This window comes from Alosa alosa, chromosome 19 (assembly GCF_017589495.1).
Source record: "Alosa alosa isolate M-15738 ecotype Scorff River chromosome 19, AALO_Geno_1.1, whole genome shotgun sequence".
NCBI lineage: Eukaryota > Metazoa > Chordata > Actinopteri > Clupeiformes > Clupeidae > Alosa > Alosa alosa.
Window position 1 is genome coordinate 27086584 of NC_063207.1, and position 23627 is coordinate 27110210.

A 23627-nucleotide genomic window follows, 5' to 3' on the forward strand; every position below is an offset into this window, starting at 1 on the left:
GTGCTTGGTGTCACAACCAGTGTCTGCAAATGAATCAATGAAACTGACAGGTTCTTTTTCACGTCTCACACCCCCCCCAAAAAAGAGCTGTATATGATTCAACATCTGCTACCCTGTTTTTGTAAAGTGTTTGCTTAGCTTTCTGTGGTTGCCAGAGCTTGTGTTTTTCCTGTTGTTTTTACATCCATGCTAAGGATTGACGATGCCAAACCACAGCGCCGCTGCCGAGAGTATTTCACTTTGCATTCATCAGACGGAATGCTTTTCTGTATTATCCAAACTGCAAGCAGCTGTTGGTCCTCCACGGCGTAGCATGCACCCTAGCCCCAGCCCCCTTTTTTACTCTTATCCTGTCACCACCTTCCCCCGGGGGCCATATGCACCTGAGGGAGCAGAGAACGATAACTCACAACGGATAAAGACACTAACGGAGGCCAGCATTGTCTGAGACACGCCGTTCAATTACGATGGCGTCCCTTAAAAAGAGCGAAGGGCAAGTGGCATCATCTCCACTGCACGTTAATAATGACAAATTAAGCGGCGTCCACGAGCCGTTAACAGGCACCTTTTGTGGAGCGATGGAGTCGATACATCATAAGCCATTTGGCATTTTGAGGAGAAGTTTGTGTTGACACTGGCGGGTGATTAATGGGGAGGGGCGGTTAGGGGGGTGGCATCAGTGTGCGATGCGGCTCCTCGTATGTAAATGCTGAAGAAGCCATTATGAGATGGCTTGCCTGTCAACAAGAAGTGGCACAACATGATGCACGCCGCTGTGCCCAATCAGAGGCGCTGTCAGTCAACTCCTCTCACCCCCTTCACCTTCACACTCCTGCCTGCCCCCCCTCCCGTCTATCAGACGTCCAGACGCCTCTGTGGTGCACGCAGGGAACCCATCGTCTCTGACGCATCCCGAAAGACTGCAAACGTGTCTGTGAGCTTGCTGGATTCTTATCAGCTTTTCATTTGGCATTCAGAAGCCGGTGTGTATTCCGCAAGGTTATGCTGAGATATGAGACGGTCCGGAAATTTCTCAAGGTTGCCAGGCAATTCAGGGTAGTAAGTGTAACCCATATTTTGCAATACACTGAGCTGTTCTATGGCATCTATCAGCTCCACACACGTGGCCAGGCTGTGTCCTTGCCACTGCAGAGTGTGCTGCTCTCCCTGGACAGGAGGTGGAGAAGAGCTGATTGCGATGGACTATTCTGTGGCTGCCAACCTCTGTTCCCTAGCTGTAATACCCAGGAGCTGACCATGTTCAATGAAATCCAATGGATCAGCAAAATCTGCCGTGTGCATTGTGGTCTGCAAAAATCACTCGTTCACTCAATACACGTGAAGATGGAAAAATAATGAGCCTGATAATAATAATGATTAGTCTTCGTTCCTGATTCCTCCGTTGTTTGCCTTTATTTAATGGATTGCTTTGACAAAGGCTTGGGGATGACTTTGACTGTGAAAGGTAATTAAAACAACCTGACAGAAATAGATGAGATAGAAAGAGAGAGGGAGAGCGGAAGAGAGAGACATAGGGTTGGTGCAGGGAGGCAGGAAGGGCAACAGGGCTTCCCCAGTAGCCCTGCTGGTCCTCTAGCTGACTTTGAGGAGGCACAGAGTTGACAGGCCCCTACTTTGTGTGCACCACTGCACCGCCACGGCAAGCCCTGGCCACTGTGTGTAAAATACAAGCCGACAAGCCAGTTAAACCCCCACGCGCTCTCATTTTCCACCTATTGTGAACCTTGCTGTTTATTTTTCAGTCCTCATTTTGTTTCCCCCTGTTGAAAGCTCTTGAACAGCTGAGAGCATTTTGCTGCAAAAGAAGTCCTTGCAGGCTCTTTTGAGAAGAGCGGAGAGAGGGAGAGAGAAAAAAAACATGTTTACTCTCCTATTGTGACAATCTCAATCTTTGCGGGGCATTTGGAAGCGTTTAGAGCTGTTTTGCACGACAGGGAAATGACAGAGTCTGACCATCTGCTCGCGTGTCTGGCCCACTGCTCCACGCCATGACCCCGTGAAAGCACGAGGTGAGGCAATCAGAGGGCGAGGAGCGTGGCCTGAATGGAGGACGTGTGGCGATCGTGTCCAAGCTGGCATTCAAGGGAGAAATACTCCCCTCCCGAAAGCCTCAACAGCCTTGGTCCTTTTTTATTGTGAGGCTCCTCTCCTACAGAGAAAGCTCGCATGGCCCTTTTATTAGCACAATAAGTGCCATTCAGTAACTGAAAATGAAGCTCTCTGGCAAAACTGTCCATAGATTATTGATTATAATTTGTATACATGTAACATGACATGTACTGTAGGTGGATGGAGAGCTTTTCTGTACAAAAAGGACAGGTTTTACTTTGACTATAAACTATAGTATATAATAAATGTAGATATGCATAATGTTTAACACTGATCTTTATTGTGCTCCTAAATAGCCTTTTGGGTACTAGACAGCTAATATGGCTGGTGGTACAACCACTAGATGGTGAGGAAGTCAGAATAGAGTTTATATACTATGCTGCAAATCCATTGCTTACTGTGTATTATTCATAATTATCAAGATTTGGGTTTGAGGGCAACACTGATCCGAGGTAATCTCTTTAGGGTGGAGAAGAAGCAGAGCAGGTTGTGGATCGTCTCCGGGCCTCGGAGCACAGTTGGGCAAAGCCGACTCCAGCAAATGACTCCTGGAGCTCAGTCAGTGACTCCCTGAGCCACAGAATCTGTGTCTGGGGGAAAAAAACCAAATGGAACCTACTGAAGAAAATAGAGAAAAGGTTGGGGGGGCAATCAAAGGAAATGGGAAAGCTAAAGGAGAGGGAGGGAGGGAGAGAGAGAGAGAGAGAAAAGGAGCGAGAGGAGAGAGAGAGGGGTAAAAAACGTCTTGGGGGCAAATCCTCACCAAATAATTCATTTCTGACCTCCTTAGTAAGTAAATTTGCTAAATAAATAAGAGCTGCTTGAATGTCAAGAATCCAACAACACCCACGGCATTGTCGCTCATAGCCTTGGCAGGAGCGTGTTGGCTTTAATAAATGGCGGGAATAAATGGCCTGCCTTCATCGGGACTGTTTGATGTGCAGCTTTTCTGGGGATTTAATATGTTCGAAGCTGTCCTTTCATTTTGTGTTTTATTTTGTATTTTTTGTTTTGGTTGAGTCAGGCACACAGAGAGAGCGAGTGGTGCTGCCTTGGAAGCAGATTGGGCCCATATATAATTCAGAGCCTCCCACCGTCTCCACCAAAGCTGGCCCTCTCCCTCCCTCTCTCTCTCCCCGCTATCTCTCTTTATGGCACATCTATCAGTGGCCCGGCTCATGACACCACTGGATGGTGGGATGGAATTAAACATTTAGGACAGATTGGTGATGGTGGGCACGTCCATCACAGATGTCTGAAAAAACCTTACACCACTCCCAGCATATACCAGTTTCGGGGTTTCTTTTGCTAGTGGAGTATTTGTATTTTACACAACACATCTGACATCTGTCTTAAATACCACTCATGGCTTGCAGCCTTCCGCCTGGACATGGTATGTGGATTTGTTTACAAACCGGCAAAGACAGGATCCAAAGAGTTAGGTTGACTGCCAAGGTAATATTACGTGATTCCATACAAATAGTAGGCTACTGTGTACAGTAGTTGCAGGCCAGTAGGGTACAGCTTGGAAGGCATGCCGTTCTCCCTATTACATGTTAGTTTACCATCAAACTTGCATAGGATGCCTGTATAAAATTGTTTAAAGTTAAACAGTTTTATATAAAGAGTATGCCAGTATTAGGCATTGTGATTGCATAGGCATTGACAGGACAGTTTGGGGTAACAGGCAGCATCCTGGATAGGGTCCATCGTCACTGCAGTGAACTCTGTTGCTGTCATCTCCCAGCTCACATGTGGCAGAACAGCAGGCGCTCACAAGCTGCACCATGAGAGGATGGGTGAAACCAAGGTTCTCTCTTTTTCTGTCCCGCAAGATGTGTTTTATCTCTGGGATTGATTAAATGTTCTCACATGTGCGCAGCGGGCTCTGTGAATCAACACCAGCAGAGATCAAGTGTCTCAAAGAAAGAGTCGCTCTCACAGCCCCCCCCCCCCCCCCTTCATTGTGTGACTGTTTGTTGTATGTGTCTCCAAATGCACTCCATTCCCCTGATTGATCTCACTACTCAGCTGAGCAGTGTGGAAATTCCCAGAAAGCCTGCTCTGACATTCTCCAGAAGACGGAAAGGGGAAGCAATGAAAAAGTAGCCCTTCTTCCCCTCTTCCCCCCTCACGATTGGTGGGTGATGTGTACATTAGCTTCAGGTCCTGGGGACAGCAGTTATCCATTGGCAAGGGGACACCAGCCAACAGCAAGTGTGCATCTAACACCCAACCCCCCTTCCATTCTCCCGCCTGACGTCCTTTAGAGTAGGCAGTGTGGTACGAGACGCGGTGAGGCAGGCTCCCCCCGCTGCTTCACCCTAGAGCTGCCACTTTCCCCACTTCTCTGCATTTTCCTCCCCTCTCCATTTTTCCTCTTTCCGCTGAGGTGCCTGAGAGGCAAGATGAATGCTGGGTGCATTTTATCGTTATTATTTATTTTTTCATTTTTCACCTCTCTCTCTCCCGCTCTCTGATAGAGCCACATGCATATATTAACTATGATTAAACGGCACGCTTTTCCTCCGTCAAGTGTTTTAATGGCTTTTTTTTGATGACATGAATTAGTAATAATGGTCTCGCACCACAGTCGAACTCCACACTTTTCTTCCCCCCTCCCTCTCTCCCTCCCTCCTTCCCTCGCTCCCTCTCTCACTCTGTTTGTGTTTATTGCATTATACACTTGAGAGCTGGATGTTGTGATTTGAGGGAATAAAGGGAGATGAGGACTATTTATTCACATGTAAAAATGAGCGATGGCGGACACACAGGGCCCTCATCCTCACTCACGAGAGTGTGCCTCTCCTGTCATCTAGCTAACGCCAAAATCAATCCAGGCCGGAGATTACGGCGGCTGGGGGGGGGGGGGGGGGGGGGGTAGCGTGTCGCCACCGAGCCTGCGCCCACCGGGTAACTAATTACATCTGCGAGATACGATTAGGGGCGAGCCTGAGCAGACCAATTGCTTGTGTTTGACTTCCTGCATGAAATGCTCGGGAGGCGTTGTGTTGCCATAGTGACAAACACCACCCTCCCTCCCTAGCGACGAACACCACCCTCCATTTTTGTGTGAGTAGCGTTAATCCAGGTCGCACAGTTTTACTTTGTTCCTGGCTGTTGTTCTGCCTCCTGATTTGACACACCTCGGATGGTGTTGAATAGTAATGCAGATGGCAGAGGTTGAGTTGTAAATTGGATGTCGTCAGGATTGCGTTCTCTCCCACTCAGATGTGACCTCTTCAAACACATGGCTTTAACATCTGTCTTTGTGACAGGCTTTTAATTGCTCTCTCTGTAATTATCTTTGTCTGCCCTGGGAAAATCTCTGCTTTTCCTGTCTAGGTTTCCTTCTTGATTACTCAGATTCCCTGATTTCTCTCTTGTTGCCTCTACTTGCCTGTCTGTCTGTCAGTCTCCCTCTCTCTCTCTCTTTTTCTCTATCTCTATCTGTCTCTCTCTCTCTTTTTCTCTCTCTCTCTCTCTCTAGCTCAGTAGTCCTTATCCAGGGATTAATGCCTCCTTCAGAAAGCATGGCTCTGTCGGAGACGTCAGCCGCTCACTGAAGTGGCTCAGTCCCGAGCGCCGAGCGTGCAGCAGGTTGCCGACGAGCTGTCTGATGTCCCGAAAATCATCTGAAGCGTGGAGACGGGCCAGGGATTGATTTTCCCCATCTCCATGGCAACAAATAACATGATCCTCTCGCAAAGACACCTTAATTAGTTAAATTATTACTTTGGAGGAGGAGGAGGGTGGAGAGTGCGGTAGAGGGGAAGAGAAAGGCAGCGCTGAATGGCTTCTATTACTCACCGTCTCAACACCAGTCTCCGCCAGACAGCCATTTAGGTTTTGTGCAGCAACTTACCGTAGACTCTTCCTTCCCTGGATTACGCCTCGTTCTGTGGAAAGCAGCCCTATCTGCCAAGTCTAGCCCAAGCACCTGTTAATGGATTTTTTGAATTGCGTAATCTTTTCATATGCCTCGTTGCCATTTATTTTCCCTGCTATTAAGAGGCGCCTGTCCTCTTATGACAAGACAGCCAGGCCCATTTCTGTGTGGCTTCAGTGCAGTATGTGGAATGGCTGTGCTCATAGAAGCAGCTCTTGCGCATCTCAGTGATTCAACAGCCATCATAAGTAAATGGTCCCCTCAGGCAATTGAAGTCTACCATTTTTGAAGCAACCTAGTGCACTACCTGTGCATCTGACTGAGTAGCTGTGAAAGATTAAGAGCAGGTTGTGTGCTGTGTCATAAAGTCAGCATGGGAAAGTAGAGTTGGCTTTTAGGGGGCTTAGGGGTTTGATCTTTTTCCTCTTGGCAGGTTTGTCACTATGCATAAATGATAACGATGGATACTTACAACAGTGTCCTTGGTTACTGACTACAACTTTTCTGTAATGTTCACTTGCATGACCCCAGGCAATTTCTCCAATTTAAGAGGGGTACCAGTTTCAGGCATGAATGTAAAATTAGATAGTAAAATTCTGACATTTTTGCATTGTTTGTGGAAGTATGAAATGTGGAAGTTGTGAAGAGCTGAATTTCTTGATTATGCATTTCAGTGGTTCATAACCAAACACTGAACAAACAATGTTTGGAGTGAAAGTAGTTGTGTATGTAAGTTCTTTGATTAGTTTCATGAAATTAGCCCTTTACTCTTACCTCTGTGCTTACTGTTACACACATTTCTGACTAACCTCTGACATGAAAGCTTTGCTGGACATGAAAGCTTTGCCTTAAGGTGGTTTGTGTGTGTGTGTGTGTGTGTGTTTGCGTGTTTTCTTATGTACTGTGACAGTTGTTATTATGTCTCCCATACTGTTTGTATATATAATACATGCCTCTATCTCATTCTGGTCCTCTCCTCCCTCCCTACCCCCCCTCTCCTCTCAGACAGGGGAGCTTCTCCGCCCTGAACCAGATGAGTGGGATGGGGACAGGTGCCCCCTATGGGCAGCCATACGCCAACGCCTCTGGGATGATGACATCACAAGCCCCCACCCACACCACTCCGACCTCAGGTAATGTCCACTGCTGCAGTTCCCATAGCAACCCGACACACAGACCCATACATTTGCTTTACATCAGCGGTAAGAATTAGCCTAGAGCCTGACAGTTTCTATCAGCCAGATTCAAGGATGGTCATGGGGGATCATCTGGGCCCTGTGCAAAAACACACCCATTTAATTCATCTGCTTTGCTTCAACTTGGTTCTTTTCAGATGTAAAAAGGTGGCTCCTCTTGAACCCTTCCCTTTGTTCGAAACACACCTGAAAGATCCAGGTTTTAGGACTGGCCGTGAAACAGAGCACTCTATGCTGATTTTAATTTTAAGGACTGCAGATGAATCACAGGCCCAAGGACTCTTTAGAAAAGCCCTTTCACTGGATAGCAGTCGCAGAAAAGGGAAAAAATAGTTTCCCTTTGTTCCTTTTTCTAGAAGAACAGGGACAAGAGGGACACACCTTGAAACTTTTCCAAACATTCTGTATTGCCTTGCCCTGTTTGACTTGATGGTGTTCATTATCATTTCATTGGAGAGGGGAGATTTGAAAAACCTTAAAGTAGAAATCCTATCATCTCAAAAACCATTTTTTTCTTAACTTGAACTTTTAACTTTTGTTAACTTAACCTTCTTTTTCTTAACTGTTAAAGCACAAGTCTGTTCTATGCTATTATTGTATGTTCTATACAAGTCTGTTCTGTTCTATTTCACTTACACTTAGCGGTCATGTAAAGACTAGGATGACGGTTCTTTGTGTATCGTGAATGTTGTCTAGATGGCTTCATAAGGATAGAGGTGAATGTGGGGTTCTCTAGGCAACATGTTTTTTTTATTAGCAGGAGTTATTGCCATGTGTGCGTGCACGCGCACGTGTGTGTGTGTGTGTGTGTGTGTGTGTGTGTTAGGGGGTCATACCCGCTGCTCTCTCAGGGTGCTAATCCACAGGGCAGCAGGAGAGATTAGCCCACTGACTGCAGCACACTGTGCCAGCTGATCCACACACGCACGCACACACACACACACACACACACACACACACACACACACACACACACACACCATCACTGGTGTACAGTAAAAAAGATGTTTATGTATTACACACAAAAGCAAGTGCTCATACATGCAGACATATACATCAAATTCAAAAAATCGAATTTACTCATATAGACATACATTAATGTTTAAACACTGCCATTTATGATGAATTGTCTCTGAGTAGGCATCCATTATGCAAGACAATGCCTTACAAATAAACTGTCAAGAAAGCCTTCAAATGTGATGTACTGCTCACATACACTCTGCGGAAAGAGGGGCCTGGTGTGTTCTGTCTTTCTGGGAAAGACAGCAGAGAACACACACACACACACACACACACACACACACACACACACACACACACACACACACACACACACCATCACAACCCAGACTCCCCATCCCAGTCCCTCCTCCCCTTGCAGTCACACCAGGGGACAAGCAGCCAAGCAGCTCTGACATTTATGCTAGAACATCACTTCTCTCTTTTTTCTCTCTTTGCATACCTCTTACCTTGGCACTTCAAACCCACTGAATTGCTCATTCTGGCTCTCTGTTGGTGCATTTGGATATTAAGTAGTGTCATTTGTTATCTTTATCTGTATATGCCATGTAGCATAGACAGCAACATACCAGGTAGCAAGAGAATGTTTGTCAAAAGGCATTTTTTCACAGGTGATAGATATTATCTAATCTCAGTAATCTAATTTCTCTAACCATTGAAAAGTTTTATTGCTGATCTTCCATCTACATGCTGGAGGTGTACGCATACACTGAAATTAAAGTCTATTGTATGTCTGTCTGCACTGAATTTATGGAGCTGTGATGGTTTGCACTTCATGACTGTTTTTGTACCACTGTAAACCATACTCACATCAGATGGCTACGGTCCCTCCAAGGGACTTGTGACAGCAGTGATCTTTTTTAGTGCTTCATTCCTCCGGCTGTTGTCCTCCAGGAGCGGGAGGGGTGAGTGGAGAGGGGGTGATGGGAGCCGAGGCCAAGCAGAAAGGAGAAGGCAAAGAGGAGCCTCCCACAACAGAGCCGCCTAAACCCAAGGTTAGTGCTTGACCCTTCTCCCCTCTAAGCTCTAACTGATTCTTCTTTGTCTTAGTAACTATGTCTTTTGCATGCAAATTGCCCCGGAAATATAATTGCTGGGAAAGCTTCGCTATTCCTGTGGTTTCAAAGATGCACTAAAAAATCATCCTCTGATGACGTTGGTATTTCTCGGATGGATGTTCCCAGGCCTGGCCATGTTGCATCAGTCTCTAATGTGACTCCACCTGGACAGGAGTCCAGCAAGCCTTCTTCATTTAATGTCTCTATTTATGTTCCTAGATACAGTTATTTGGGTTTGGGGACCATCTGGCTACTGATCTTTTGATTGAAATTTCAATGACAGGTCATTTCCATAAGTATAAATGTTTCACATCCGTTGTCCTGTGCATGTCCTCCAACAAAGGAGAGGTTGTGAGGCAGGTGTGGACGTGGCTTTCATAGAAGGGTATTTTTGGCTGTTAAGTCCAACATATTTTCTTTATTCTGATTAATTTATTCATATGCTTGCATTTTTATCAATATTAATGTGCAAAGCTGTTTGCGTGGTTCATTCTAGCCTTCAGCTCTTTTGTTGCCCGATGTTCGCCTGCTGGAGAAGTTCTTGTGGGACCTTACTCACAAACATACACTCACACACACACACACACTCACACACACACAGACTCACACACCCACCCACACAAACACACACACATACACAGACAAACAAACTTGCCCACATGTACACCCACAATCCCAGCATTTCATCCCAACCCGTTTTTTTTTTTTCGTTCCCGCTTGCAACTTTTCCCCGTGTCAGCTTCCTGGCCCTTTGACTCTTTCTTGTTTTCTGTTTATCTCGCCGCAAAAACACAGACTCGCTCTAAATCCCTCCTCTTTGCTGATCATGGTGCTCGGCTGCTGAATTATTTAAGGCAGTCAAAGTTGTGCGCCAGGCCCCCAGAGCCGCCTGTGGAGCCGTTCTCTCCCTTCCTCTCTCTCTCTCTCTCTCTCTCTGTCTCTCTCTCTCTCTCTCTCTCTCTCTCTCTCTCTCTCTCTCTCTCTCTCTCTCTGGTCGCTCCCTGCTCTGGAGTGGGAAGAAGGAGGTGGAGGGGTGGTGTTGGGTGGATCTGAGGGGGTGGCGGGGGCACTATCTTTCGCTGACGCGTGAAATCTGTCATGGTTGCGCTGCATCACTTACAGTACCTGTGCCCACAGGCCAGCATACCAAACAGGATCTCAGGGAGAACAACACTGCCACACCTCATCTGCCCTCTCCTTCTCTTTCTCTCTCTCTCACTTTTTTTTTTCTCATTGTTACTTTGAATATCTTTTTTTTTCTCATTTACTTCCTCTACTGTGCTCCTCTTTTTTTCTTCCTCTCTCTCTTTCTCTCTCTGTCTTTCTTTTTCATGCTGGCAAACAGTGATCTTGCAGTTGTTCACTGTAATTACACTCAATAGGGCAGATTTGTAAGCACTGATGGAGAGCCTCCTGTACAGCAGAAGATGAAGTGAATGACCAACTAAACCAATAGAACAGCCAGGGTTCCCGCGGATCCTTAAAAAGTCTTAAATACAACTTTCGGTTTTTAAGGCCTAAAAAAGTCTTAAATTGTCGGGGATGTCTTGAATTTTCGAAAGGGAGGTATTACATTTGCGTATGGGACCGCTAGCGAGTGAGCGAGCGCAAGAGAGCGAGTGAAATGTCTCCATCCATCTGAACGCAATTATATAAGTGACTATATAAGGCTACGGGAGGACGTGTAGTGGTTGCAGAGTGAAGATGATTTTCACGGGTGTGGTTAAAGGTATGAAAACGGTAATAATATGTACAAATATGCCTGACGTTTTCGTGGTGTAGCCGAGGCCTGAGAGATACGCAGGTAGACTACGTGAGCGGGAGAAAGTTGATAAGCCAGTTAGCGATAGGTTGGCCATACGTTCGAATTTAGGGCGGACATATGGAATTTATTTGTGAAATATAACCGCATATTTTTTTGGATTGTCGGCGACTGGCTACATAAAAAAAGAACGTGCGTTCATAATACATGCGTGCTTGAGATGAAACCAGCAGTTTTCAGCAGGATCCGAGGAGGACCTCTCTCTTAATTAATTTAAAACAAAACAATGGTTTTACAATGTTTCAGTCAAGCTTTGGTTTGTTTAGATACAACTGGTATGCAAAATGTAAAGTAGTGGATTAACTTTAATTTGCTGTGCTGTATATGGGGCATATGATGCATATGGGAATAGATGCACATAGTAAATTATATAAAGTAGGCCTATTAAAATATTTAAAAAGCTTAGTCTAAAAAAAAATATTGAAGGGAATCCAGTCCAGTGCACATGTCTTTGGCAAGTAATATAGGCTACTACAGATACAGGTGAAGAACAGTCATTCTCAGCCAGTAAGCACAACCAGATATGTACAGCCAGCTTCAAAAGCAAGCAGCCCGGACCCTAAAATGGGGCATTTATAGCTGTGAAGGTAATTCACACAATATTTTTCTTTCGCCAAAATATATTTCGTAACTTCTGTAGACATCCAAACTTAAGATGTCATGAAACGATCTTAAAAGTCTTTAAATTTGCACTTGGAAAATGTGCTGATACTCATGACAGCATGTTAACTCAGTGGCTATTCCCACCTTCCCCAGGATGGCTTCAACTCCCAGTGTCTGTCCCAGCCCCCGACCCCATCTCCGCTGGCCCCAAGTCCAGCCAGCCTGTCCTCCTGTCACGGCGACGACAGTGACAGCATCAGCAGTCCCGTCTGGCCCAAGACTCCATCCAGTCCGGTATGTAGAACCACACCACTACCTTCAGGTGTTCCACTTCTCACAGTTATACTGTAGCTCCCATTATTCTGACATCTTTCCTTCATTCTCTCTCCATCACACCATCCCCGATGGCCAGACTCTGCTTTTGTTGGTCCTTCTCCCTTTCTCTCAGTAACTCTTTCTCTTTCTCACTTCTTCTCTTGCTGTCTCTTTCTCCCTGTCTGTCTTTCCTCTGTGGTTGCAGAAGTCCAGCTCGGCTCCCATGGCTGGGGATAAGGTGTCCCGGCTGTACGAGCTGGGCGGCGAGCCCGAGAGGAGGCCCTGGCTGGACCGCTACCTGTCCTTCATGGAGGAGCGCGGCACGCCTGTCCCCCACCTGCCGGTCATCGGCAAGAAGACACTGGACCTCTACCGCCTCTACACCGCTGTCAAGGAGATCGGGGGGCTCGCCATGGTGAGTTGGTCACTCTGAAGGACTCAGGGCACCTGGCTCCACCACATGTGTAGGGTAGCCCACTGATAATGATCCTAAGTGTGTGGAGTGAAGGGCTTCAGAGTCTCCCATGGCTAATAATGCCAAACTAGCTGACTAGCATGTGTGCTTGGAGCAGAACAGAAGACAACTTTAGATGGATGTTCCAGTGTATGTCTGTCACAGAGAGACCAGGGAGAGCTCTTTTGAGTTGGCACATTTCAGAATGATATATAAGCTGACATATCAGTATTACGTTAGCTTCAGAGCTCTGCCTGTCTCTCATGTCTTAAAAAGCACAGTGTGTTTACATTACATTTCAGGTAGAAGTGCTCAAACCCAATTGCTGTCTGCCGGCTAGATTGGAGCCACGATTAGCTCCCGTGTAAAACTAATGCCTGGCTGGAATAATAGCCCGCTAAGACAGATAAGAACACAGGGCTGTGCTGAAGTCTTCACGCTGTCTCACACAATCACATGAAAACCAGCCCCTCACACACACACACACACACTGTGTCTACAGATGAACAAGAACAAGAAGTGGAGGGAGCTGTCGTCCACCCTGAGCGTGGGGACCTCCAGCACGTCGGCCAGCTCTCTGAAGAAGCACTACATCCAGTTCCTGTTTGCCTATGAGTGTAATGTGGAGCGAGGAGAGGAGCCCCCACTGGACGGCTGCCCCGCAGGGGACAAGAAGCAGCCACCGCGGCCTCAGCCTCCGTCGCCAGGTAAGTCATGTGCCCGCTGCCTATGTGGAACCCCACTGAGGGGCCATGGGATGGGGATCACTGGAGTCTGCCTGTTGGCAAACTAAGTACTAAAGTGGTTCACTCTTCCCTTGTATATACATATTTTTGTGCCACTAGCAATTCTATTACTCGCTCTCTCTCGCCTCTTCATCATCCTGGAGTCAGAACTGTCACCCTTTGTGCAGCAGTGCTGTTTTGATGTTTTAAGTCATAGGCATGGTTTGAACTTAAGCACCAAGTGCAGAAGTTTGTTAAACCGCTCTCTAATGAGGTGGACTTCTTGCCTGTAAAAGGAGCGTTCTGTGTTTAGTCACGCCTGTGCCGAGAGCTCGTCCCATTAGCGCTGACGTCTAGAGAGGTGAGGAGAGCGAGCGCCAGGCTGGGCCAAAGTCTCGGCTCTCACTTAAAGCCCCGATGAGGAGTGTGACCTCGACCTGAAATTAGCCGCAGAGAGCAGAGCTGTCGCAAGGAAACAGCAAAGGGAGACAGAAGCTCTGCTGAGAGTGCGCTCAGCACACAAACACGCATACACACGTACACACACATACACACCCACTCACCAACTCACCCACCCACACATACCATACACAGTCACACACAAACACACACACATCAGAGCGCAAGCGCAGCCACTTATGCTTTCGCATACACAGGGAGTAGTGCGTTTGCATGTACGGGGGGAGATGGCAACAACAGTTGAGTCGTCCCGGAGCATTGTGCAGCGCCTCACCTCTGGCCCCAGGAGAGATTGGGCTCGTTTCATCCTAATGCTCCGCATCCTGCCTTTCATCTCACTGTGAGCCGCCGCTTGTCTCCCGGCTGCTCCGCACACAACCTCACTGCCGCTCTCCCACCACCACCACCACCACCACCGTCACTCCTCCTCTCTCTGCTCCCTCCATTCTACATTTCCTCTTTAGTTTTTATTTATTTATTTATTCAACCTGTTTTTTTTTCTTCTCCATGTGCTACTATCATGAGAGAATGTTAACAAGAACCCCACTCAAAGAATGCCAAGATGCAAGCCTTTGGTTGGAATTCAGGTTATGCATTTTTAAAGCATTTCCTCTTCTCAGGGAGAGATTTGCTTGCGTCTGTGTGCCTTTCACAGCCCTTTGTGGTGGTGTGATTTCTTTTCTTCTGTGCGTTTTATTTTCCTGTTCCTGCTACTCTGTTCATATTGCTCTTTGCGTGACTATGAACTTTTCACACAGCTGAGTAGACCCAGATAAAGGCACCCATTCCTCTCCCAGTCGCTGCAAACAGCAGACATCTTTGCTGACCTGGCTAGTGTATGTTGCATCTCAAGCCACCACATCTAAAGGCCCGTGCAGAGGCCTCCTTCCTCCCTTGGCCAGCGGCCATCCTCCAGCCCAGAGAGAATACAAGGTGGAAGCTGACAGGCCTGGTGTCTGGCACGAGCGGTGTTAAGGGGGCTCCACTGAGTGGGAATGGACTGATGACGCACACAGGCCACTCATGCTGCTCTCGGCCAGCCGGCCGTCTCGTCTGGAGATGTCTGTCTGAGGCCTGTCAGCCGCATGGGAAGCGGCCACTTAGACTGGCAGGTGGCGCCTCTCGGCCCCCACCGCACCGCTATATATAGCTGTCAGGTGGTGATGTCAGAGCACTGAAGTTGTCATGGTGCCAGGAGGGAATGGGGGGGTAGGAGGTGGTTGAGGGGGGATGATGTGAGGTAGAGGTTTGTGGTGGGGGTGGGGGGTACAGATTCCCCCAAGGAAGATTAATGGAGGTGGATTGTGGGACGTAAACAAAAGTGACCTCCAGTCAACCTCAATTCACATGCTGACCCAGTGAGAGAGAGGCTTTTTTCTCTTTTCCAATCTGGCCACCTCTCTCTCTTCCTCCCTCTCTCTCTCTCTCTCTCCCTCTCTCTCTGTCTATCTCTCTCCACCTTCCCTTAAAATATGGAGTAAAGGGCACAGCAGTTCAGGCTGAGTAAATGTCCCCTCCCCTGCCTGCGTTCCTGTGTGCGTCAGCCAGTAGGCATGTGAAGTACGCCGAGGCTGTTAACCTCCAGTAACCCTGCCATTGTTTACTTTTGGAACGTTCCACGTGTTGCCGGCGGCAATGGAGCAAAGGGATATCCTAGAAAGAGGAGGAATCCCACACACACTCATGTTGCCCTCCCCTCCTCTTCCTCTTTCCCCTTCTTCTCTCTCCAAGGACAAAATGCCCCCCTCTCTCTCTCTCTCTCTTCAGGCACTGCACGTCCTTTCTGTACACTCCATCTCTCTCTCAATGCATTGATGTTTCAATGGCCTCTAATGAGGATGCAAACGGTTATGGTTGCATTATTTAGAATTGATATAAATATTTTACGCTATCATTGGCTTATTTTTTTTTTATTTGGAGCCATGTTATGTATTAGAGGGCCTTGGGGTATGTCTTCTACTCATAGCGTGGTGCTTATTCAGAATTTTTTTTTTTGCTTATTAAAAAACTAGACACATTGTGGTTCTAATGGACTTCTTAATATCATTATTTGCCCAGCCATTGTCTGTAATGTGATATTTAATAACTACACTCATTTAGATTTCTATTTAGAGTCCTAGAAATTCTCTACACTTAATGTCCTGCAAATAAAAATAAAAATCAGAACAGCCGTGGCCTTGATTGAAATGATGAAGAACAGTAAAAACAGTACAGCCATCTGTTTCTTTCTCTCTCTGTGTGTGTGTGTGTGTGTGTGTGTGTGTGTGTGTGTGTGTGTGTGTGTGTGTGTGTGTGTGTGTGTGTGTGTGTGTGTGTGTGTGTGCGCGTGCGCATGCACGAGCGTGCATATGTCCATGGTTCTGAGCTTCTCTACCCATGTGAGCTTAACACCAACACCAACCAAAATGGAGAGCAGTCTTCTAAAACAGCCAACGTGCCTCCCAGTGTAGCAGGCGAATCCCATTGTGTGAGAGCGACTCCCTGCCCTCTCTGTGGCCCCAGTGTAGCGCTCTCTACGCTCCCCACATCCTCCTGCACTGAGGGCTGTGGGATGCACTCAGTTACCCAGCCACGGTTTTGTGTCATCAGTGTAAACCGCAATATCTCAACATAGCTAGTTTTTTTTTTTTTTTAGGAAGGATATCAATAGTGTCAGTATTATTGATGTTGGTTCTGATGCACTGTCAGCCATTGCTTTTGTAATACGCCACTGTTATTGTAGGACTGCAGATTGTGCATCTGGGACCAGTTTACCATAGTTTATCACTATGAGACATCAGTACTGCCTAACTTCAGCTACTGTTGGTACCAGCTATATTTCACCTCTCCTGTTACATCGACCCCAATTCATGAGAAGCTAACTGGTCTTGATTTTATAGTCCATTGCTTGGTTCTGTGTTCATTGTGTCAGTATATTTAATCACTTTTTTGCCTCCTCCACTCCTCTCTACTCCAGCCAACTCAGGCTCTCTGCAGGGGCCTCATACCCCCCAGTCCACGGGCAGCAGCTCCATGGCCGAGACGCCAGGCGACCTGAAGCGGCCCACCCCAGCCAACACCCCACAGGGCCATGTGCCACCTGCACCAGTCGGCAGGTCAGTTATCCAGAATGTTACACCCCACTCTGTCCCGTCTCCTTTTTTTCTCTGAAGTCTTATGTGTCTAAGATGCTGTGGATTGGATGAAGGGCTCAGTGACTGTGACTGTTGACTAACTGTGATGGTGATTTAAACAAATACATTAGCAAGTGAATATAAAAAGAATGAATTACAGATGCTTGTAGTTAGTAAACACTTTGTGCTGTTGTGTATTATGTACTGATGCTACCGTTACAAGTGTATCATATGATAATGTGTTCAGAAAAACAGTTGTATTTTTGACAAATCTGGAATACTAGTTGTTTGTTTGGCTATTTTTTTTTTTTTTTAAATATCAGATGAACAACAATATACAATCGGCTCATTTTAGCATATTTATAATTTTATTCAGTCGACAATAACCTCATCATATTTGAATAAACCATTTGATCATTTATGAATAAACCATTTCATGTGTGTAATCAGATGTCTCAGATGGTAACTCTCCTCCCTGTATTTGGCAGGAACAATTCGATCAGCATCCAGGACCCCTTCTCGGAGGCCAGCGACCCCAGCCTCCCCAAACGCAATTCCCTCCCCCCGAGTGGCCCCTACCAGCCAGAGCCCATGATGAGGATGCAGTTTGAGGCCAACAAGGACCCCTTTGCGGGGATGAGGAAGGGTAAGAGCATTCCTCCATCTCCGGCGAGCTGCTCCCTCTCCAACCCTCTCAGCCCTCTCAGGTCACCTCTCCACTCAAGGACCTCCCTCTCCTCCTCTCTCAGCTGCCCTCTATCTTTCCTCTCCTCTCCTGACGGCACTCTGGCCAGTCAAATCTGTTTTTCCTATCACTTTTTCCCCTCTCTCTCTCTCTCAGTGGAAATGAGAATAGCTCATAGATTTACACATTGTTAAATATTCTTCAGCCCTTGCACTCTTGGTGAAAACCAGATGAAAGGTCTCTGTTTCAGGAGAAGGTGACACACCAGGTTTAGGATTTAATGGAAAAACAGCATATTAAAATAGACAGAGAGAACGTTCTTAGTTCACTGAAAATCGTATGAAAAGCGCTGCTGCCCCCTACTGGACATAAATTGAATATGTAGTAAACATTGATTTAAACATTAGTTGAATTAATATCTGCAACATGTGGTAGTTGTCACTTGTTATGCAGAAAGAAAACACAGGAATGAATTAATCCAATGAAACCCTTCATTTCAGTGGCAGGCTGTGGAGATCCTTATATGGCCGGGCAGATGCCCTCCAGTGCCATGCAGGAGATGTATGGCAGGAGTGCGCCCGGCCCCATGTCTGCTCTGGGTATGGGCCCACGCCCCCAGTACCCCTATGGACCAGGCTATGACAGGAGGTGAGTGGTGACGTACATGTACATAGGCATGTACTGTAGATCTGCTCACAGACACACACACATGCACACAGGGATGTACCATATAGTTCAATGGATTGCATGTTGTGTTGATGAACACAGTTCTTTGTCTGTGCTCTCTAAAACTGCATTTCTTGAAAGTGATCTCATTACATTAATGGTAGAAACACTCCCTGAACTGTATGTGCATACAATGTTACTTTGATAAACACAGTAACATTCCTGTATTAATGTATAGCTGTGTGCCTGTGTGTGTACTGCAGGTCAGAGCACATGATGAGGATGGAGGGGAGCATAGGTCCCCCTGGAGGTCAAGGCAGTGTTGGCCCATCAAACAGTGATGGCAGTATCTACTCATCCAGCAGATATCCCTCACAAAGGTAAGGGTCATGGTATAGGAATGTGTATATGTGAGCTCTGTGCAATGGCCTAAGTTGTGTGTGCTCTGTAACAATGTATCACAGTGAGTGTTATTAGGTGTCTCTTCATGTATTTAGCATATAATGCTAATCCGGCTTGTGATTGTAAACACCATGTCTCTCCTGTTTCTAAGGCATGAGGGCTACGGGCAGCATTACCCTGGTATGCCATACGGTGTACACCCTTCTGGAATGTTCCCTCAGCAACAGGTGAGAGGCAACCTGTATGTTAGAGGTTTCAACTGTGTTGCTCAAACGATCACAACTGATGAGAATTATCAAACCTAAATAAATCAGAATGAGTCATGCGTAAGCAATAGGAACATTAAAAACTGTTTTTAAGTGTCATTTTCACGGTATTCTTCTTTATTTGATCATGTAAGACTAAAGGTGTGTATTTCGCTCTAGGGCTACAAGCGGGCTCTGGATGGCATGTACGGCCCCCCAGCAAAGAGGCATGAGGGGGAGATGTACGGAATGCCTTATGGTGGTCAGCAGGCGGATATGTACAGCCAGTACAGCAGCGGCTACCCTGGTCCTGACCGGAGGTCAATGCAGGGCCAGTTCCCTTATGCCTATGGCCGAGAGCGCATGGCCCCAGGACAGGGCCCCCCACAGCACAGCATGTCTGCTGAGATGATGGGAGCAGGGCCTCCATCGGCTAACAGCGGTGAGGTGCCCAACATGTGGCCCTCCAGGACAGACATGCCCTACCCGTACCCAACCAGGCCAGGCCACTCCTCACAGATGCCCACTTACCCGGGCATGGGCCGCGGGGACGACATGGATGGCATGGCGGGCGTCCGGACGGCCAGTGGCCTGGGCACCGCGGCCAGTCCCCCTTCATGTCCACCTCCTCGGGCTCGATGGCAGCCATGAGCTCCAGGCAGCCACCGTCCTCCTACCAGACCAACCAGTCTATGGTCAACCACGTGTCCCGAGCCCCCAGCCCGGCCTCCTACCAGCGCTCACTGGAGTCACGCATGTCCCCCAGCAAAGCCTTCATGACGCCCATGAAAATGCCCAAGCCTGGCATGCAGATGCACAGCGGTGGACCACAGGGCCAGATGCCACCCAACCTACGCAAAGACCTCAACTACCCACTGGGGTCCGTAGAAGGCACCCAACCCATCGTGAAGTCACGTCGCAAGCTTACCTCAAAGGACACTGGTATGGAATCCCCTCTATTATGCTTCTCACTGTATATGTAAAGCATCCCATCTAAATGGTATGAACACCTCTACTATTGAGCTGTCCCTATTCATTCCCTATTAAATCTTCACTTTTGCTCCACAGTGAGCCTGACTTGTTAAAGTTCCTCTAGAGAGATAGGAGAGAAGTGACATCCACCTCCATGAGTCACTTTACTGAGGAAGCTGAAACCCAAACTGACTGGAGTATTTTCATCTCCCACAGGAACCCCAGAGGCCTGGCGAGTGATGATGTCCCTGAAGTCAGGCCTGCTAGCTGAGAGCACGTGGGCGTTGGACACCATTAACATTCTCCTGTATGACGACAGCACTGTGGCCTCCTTCAACCTCTCTCAGGTAGGCACACCTCTGCATGTGTCCTATGATCTGTATTAGCACTGTGGTCCATGGGTAAAAATTGAAAATCCTACTATCACAAAAATTACAATAAATCATGTCCCCCTATTGATGAAAGTGACACCAACTGATCAGTGATCACCAATTTCAACACTAACAGTTCCTGTTATCTTTTGCAGTTGCCTGGCTTTTTGGAGCTCATTGTGGAATACTTCAGAAGGGGCCTCATTGAGATTTTTGGTATCCTAGAGGAGTATGAAGTGGGCAACGTTGGGCAGAAAACCCTGCTTGGTCCTGCCAAGGAGGAGAAAATGGAGGAGGACTCGGCTACTGAAGACGAAAGCTGTGAAACAGTGGTGGAGCAGAGTGCCCCAGCAGCGACCGACACTGTGGAGTTCCCCCCCAGCGCCCCAACAGCAGAGGTCCTAGCAGCCCCAACTGTCCCAGAGCAGAAACAGGAGGAGACAGCAGCTGAGGACAAAAAGGAGGCCAATGAGAAGGAGGAGAAGGAGGAAAAGGAGGCCCAGGAGAAGGAGCCGGAGAAGAAGGAGCTGGAGAAGAAGGAGCTGGAGAAAAAGGAGCAGGAGAAGAAGGAGCCGGAGAAGAAGGAGGAGGAGGAGGTTAAGGGAGAAGAAACTGTTGAGGACACCACAGAGAAGGAGGTAGAGTCTTCTCATGAACCTGAGCCGAAATCCAAGCAAGCCAGCAAGTACGATAAGCTCCCTGTCAAAATAGTCCACAAAGACGATTTCCTGGAGGACATATCAGACCAGCTGGGCCATGTTCAGGAGTTCTCCAGTGGCCTCATTCACTGGCAGGTTGGTGGCGGAGACTCAACCGCCCACATCCAGATGCACTTCGAGAGACGTGATGGAGACATCCACACGCCTGTGCTAGAGAGCCAGAGCAGCACGTCTGGGCAAGAGAGCAAAGAGAAAGATGAGGAAAGAGGGAGAAGCATCGTGGCCACCATCGATGACGTGCTGTCCTCCCACACAGGACCCTTACTAGAGGCAGATGATGATGGCGACTCCTCCACCTCCTCCTACCGCTTCCGCCTCCATCACGCACAGAGTCAGAAGGGCCTCACCCTGCTGGAGGACGAGCCTCGCTGCCTGGACGAGGCCCCGTTGGCCTCAGCGGCCAGCTGGCAGGATGCGCTGGCCAAGCGCTGCATCTGCATCTCCAACATTGTCCGGAGCCTGTCCTTCATCCCTGGCAATGATGGCGAAATGTCGCGACACGCCGGCATGGTACTGCTCCTGGGCCGCCTGCTGCTTCTGCACCACCAGCACCCGGAGCGCAAACGGCAGATGTCCCCACCAGCGCTGCCCGGTGACAAGGAGGAGCCGCAGGAAGAGCGTGGCATGGCCTGCAGCAAAGACGAGTGGTGGTGGGACTGCCTGTCGGCACTGCGCGAGAACGCCATGGTCACGCTGGCCAACATCTCCGGGCAGCTGGATCTGTCGCTCTATCCCGAGAGCATCTGCATGCCCATCCTGGACGGGCTCCTACACTGGATGGTGTGCCCATCGGCCGAGGCCCAGGACCCGTTCCCGTCGCTGGGGCCGCACTCGGCGCTGAGCCCCCAGCGGCTGGTGCTGGAGTGCCTGTGCAAACTGAGCGTGCAGGACGGCAACGTGGACCTGATGCTGGCCACGCCACCGCTGGTGCGGCAGGAGAAGCTGTTCGCCACGCTGGTGCGGCTAGTGGGCGAGCGCAAGCAGCAGGTGTACCGTGAGATGGCCGTGGCGATGCTGTCCAACCTGGCGCAGGGCGAGCCGTCGGCCGCCCGCGCCATTGCCGTGCAGAAGGGCAGCGTGGGCAACCTCATGGGATTCCTGGAGGACGGAGTGGCCATGGTGCAGTACCAGCAGAACCCCCACAGCCTGCTGCACATGGGCCACCCACCCATGGACCCGCCCAGTGTCAACATGATGTGCCACGCCGCCAAGGCTCTGCTGGCGCTGGCCAAGGTGGAGGAGAACCGGCCGGAGTTTGTGCTGTTCGAGAGCCGGCTGCTGGACGTGGCCATCTCCTCCGTGCTGCCTTTGGCCGTGGCGGCCATTACGTGCGAAGTACTTTTCCAGATCGGCCGCTCGTGACAGTAGAGCCACCCAGGCCAAGAGACTAGAGACCAGACTGGGAAAATCACACGGAAATCAGTGATTTATATTTTTATTTAAACAAAAGAAAGTACAGAACACAACACATGTTTTTATATATGAAAATAAATATAAATCTATATATATATGTGCATATCTTCTCTGCATAATTAACATTTTCATTTGAGGATTTGAAAAAAGAAAATGAAATAATTTTAATACAAATATTTAATACTTGCTGTTAATGTATGTCAGTGTTTTGTTTTTGTTTACCAAAGCTGATGCTTTTTGTCTTTTGAGGAACAAAACAAAGTTTTGTTTCTATTTCATTTTTTACATTTTGGAATTTTATAAATGTTCCTGTCAGCACCTGTGATTTTTCTTTCGGAGGGACAATTTATTTATGTTGTGAAATTTTGTAGATAGAGCTTCTGTTTTGCCAACTGTTAAAAAACACTGATTTTACAAAGAAAATGTAATGTATCCATCTCGGAAAAAAATGAGTTGTGCAATAGGATGTAGGGTAAGTTGCCTTATTTTGGGTAACTTTGAGATGTAAACTGTCAGTCTTTGTTTGTAACAACATGCAGTCCATGATTTTGACCATGGGTAGGCGCTGTTGCACCATTACATGGGATAAATAATAGTCTGCTTTTTTCAATCAAAAATGGGCTTACCAGCCTACGTGCTACTATCATTGACACAGACTGATTGGAAAGTCTTGGAAATAGCTGTTCTCTAAGCACTTGTATCGCTTCGATCCTGCCTCCCCCCCTTCCCTATGAAGATGCTATGTGTATATATAAAGTTGTACATCGGAAATAATACTTATTTTGTTTTCATTTGAATTTTAAGTTAGTTCACTATGTCCTTTTTCAAAGATGTGGTACTACAAACAGTGATTGTAGTTTTTAATAATTAAAGTTACTGTCTTTGTTGTTATAACTATTTTTATCATTGAAGTTATTTCTTAATTCTGGGACCGGAGCACATCGGGGCACTGATCTAACCCACTCTTGCCGTTGACATGACCGTTAAGACCTCCTCCAGACCTTGCATGACACGTGACCTTTTATTTTGAGAATCACAGCTTGGTAGGAGAGAGGTCAGCAGACCAAAAGCCTTCCAAAGGAATACATGCGGCCACATGCTTCTCACCATTGTGTTGAATAGGCAGTTTCATTTGCAGTCCAAATCATGATCATTGAGAAAGGGAGAGTCTAATCCACCAAGGGTTGGTATTTACCTTGGTTGGCATCTGTGTCCTGTCGCTGTTACATGACAGTTAAAAGGGACCTGGATAACGGATCTGTGTTGCTGTAGAGTGCCTATCACATTTCAAGAATGTGATTGTTTTTATCACGCTTCTGACATGATAAAACAGGCCTCTCATTATTACATTTAGGAAGATTAGATTGTCA

At 47.6% G+C, this 23627-nt stretch overlaps 1 protein-coding gene across 1 annotated transcript in view; it reads left to right on the plus strand.

Annotated features, from left to right (window-relative positions):
- Window positions 1-23151, plus strand: part of LOC125283896 (AT-rich interactive domain-containing protein 1B-like) — a 151284-nt gene extending 128133 nt beyond the window's left edge. The window contains 14 exon segments of the mRNA XM_048227432.1: window positions 7025-7152; window positions 9100-9230; window positions 11872-12012; window positions 12239-12448; window positions 12990-13194; window positions 16628-16766; window positions 17273-17430; window positions 17970-18117; window positions 18399-18515; window positions 18689-18764; window positions 18963-19341; window positions 19344-19724; window positions 19971-20101; window positions 20281-23151. Of these exon segments, the coding sequence (XP_048083389.1) occupies window positions 7025-7152; window positions 9100-9230; window positions 11872-12012; window positions 12239-12448; window positions 12990-13194; window positions 16628-16766; window positions 17273-17430; window positions 17970-18117; window positions 18399-18515; window positions 18689-18764; window positions 18963-19341; window positions 19344-19724; window positions 19971-20101; window positions 20281-22206 (4270 nt within the window). The 3' untranslated portion in view covers window positions 22207-23151.
- The last annotated feature ends 476 nt before the right edge of the window (window positions 23152-23627 follow it).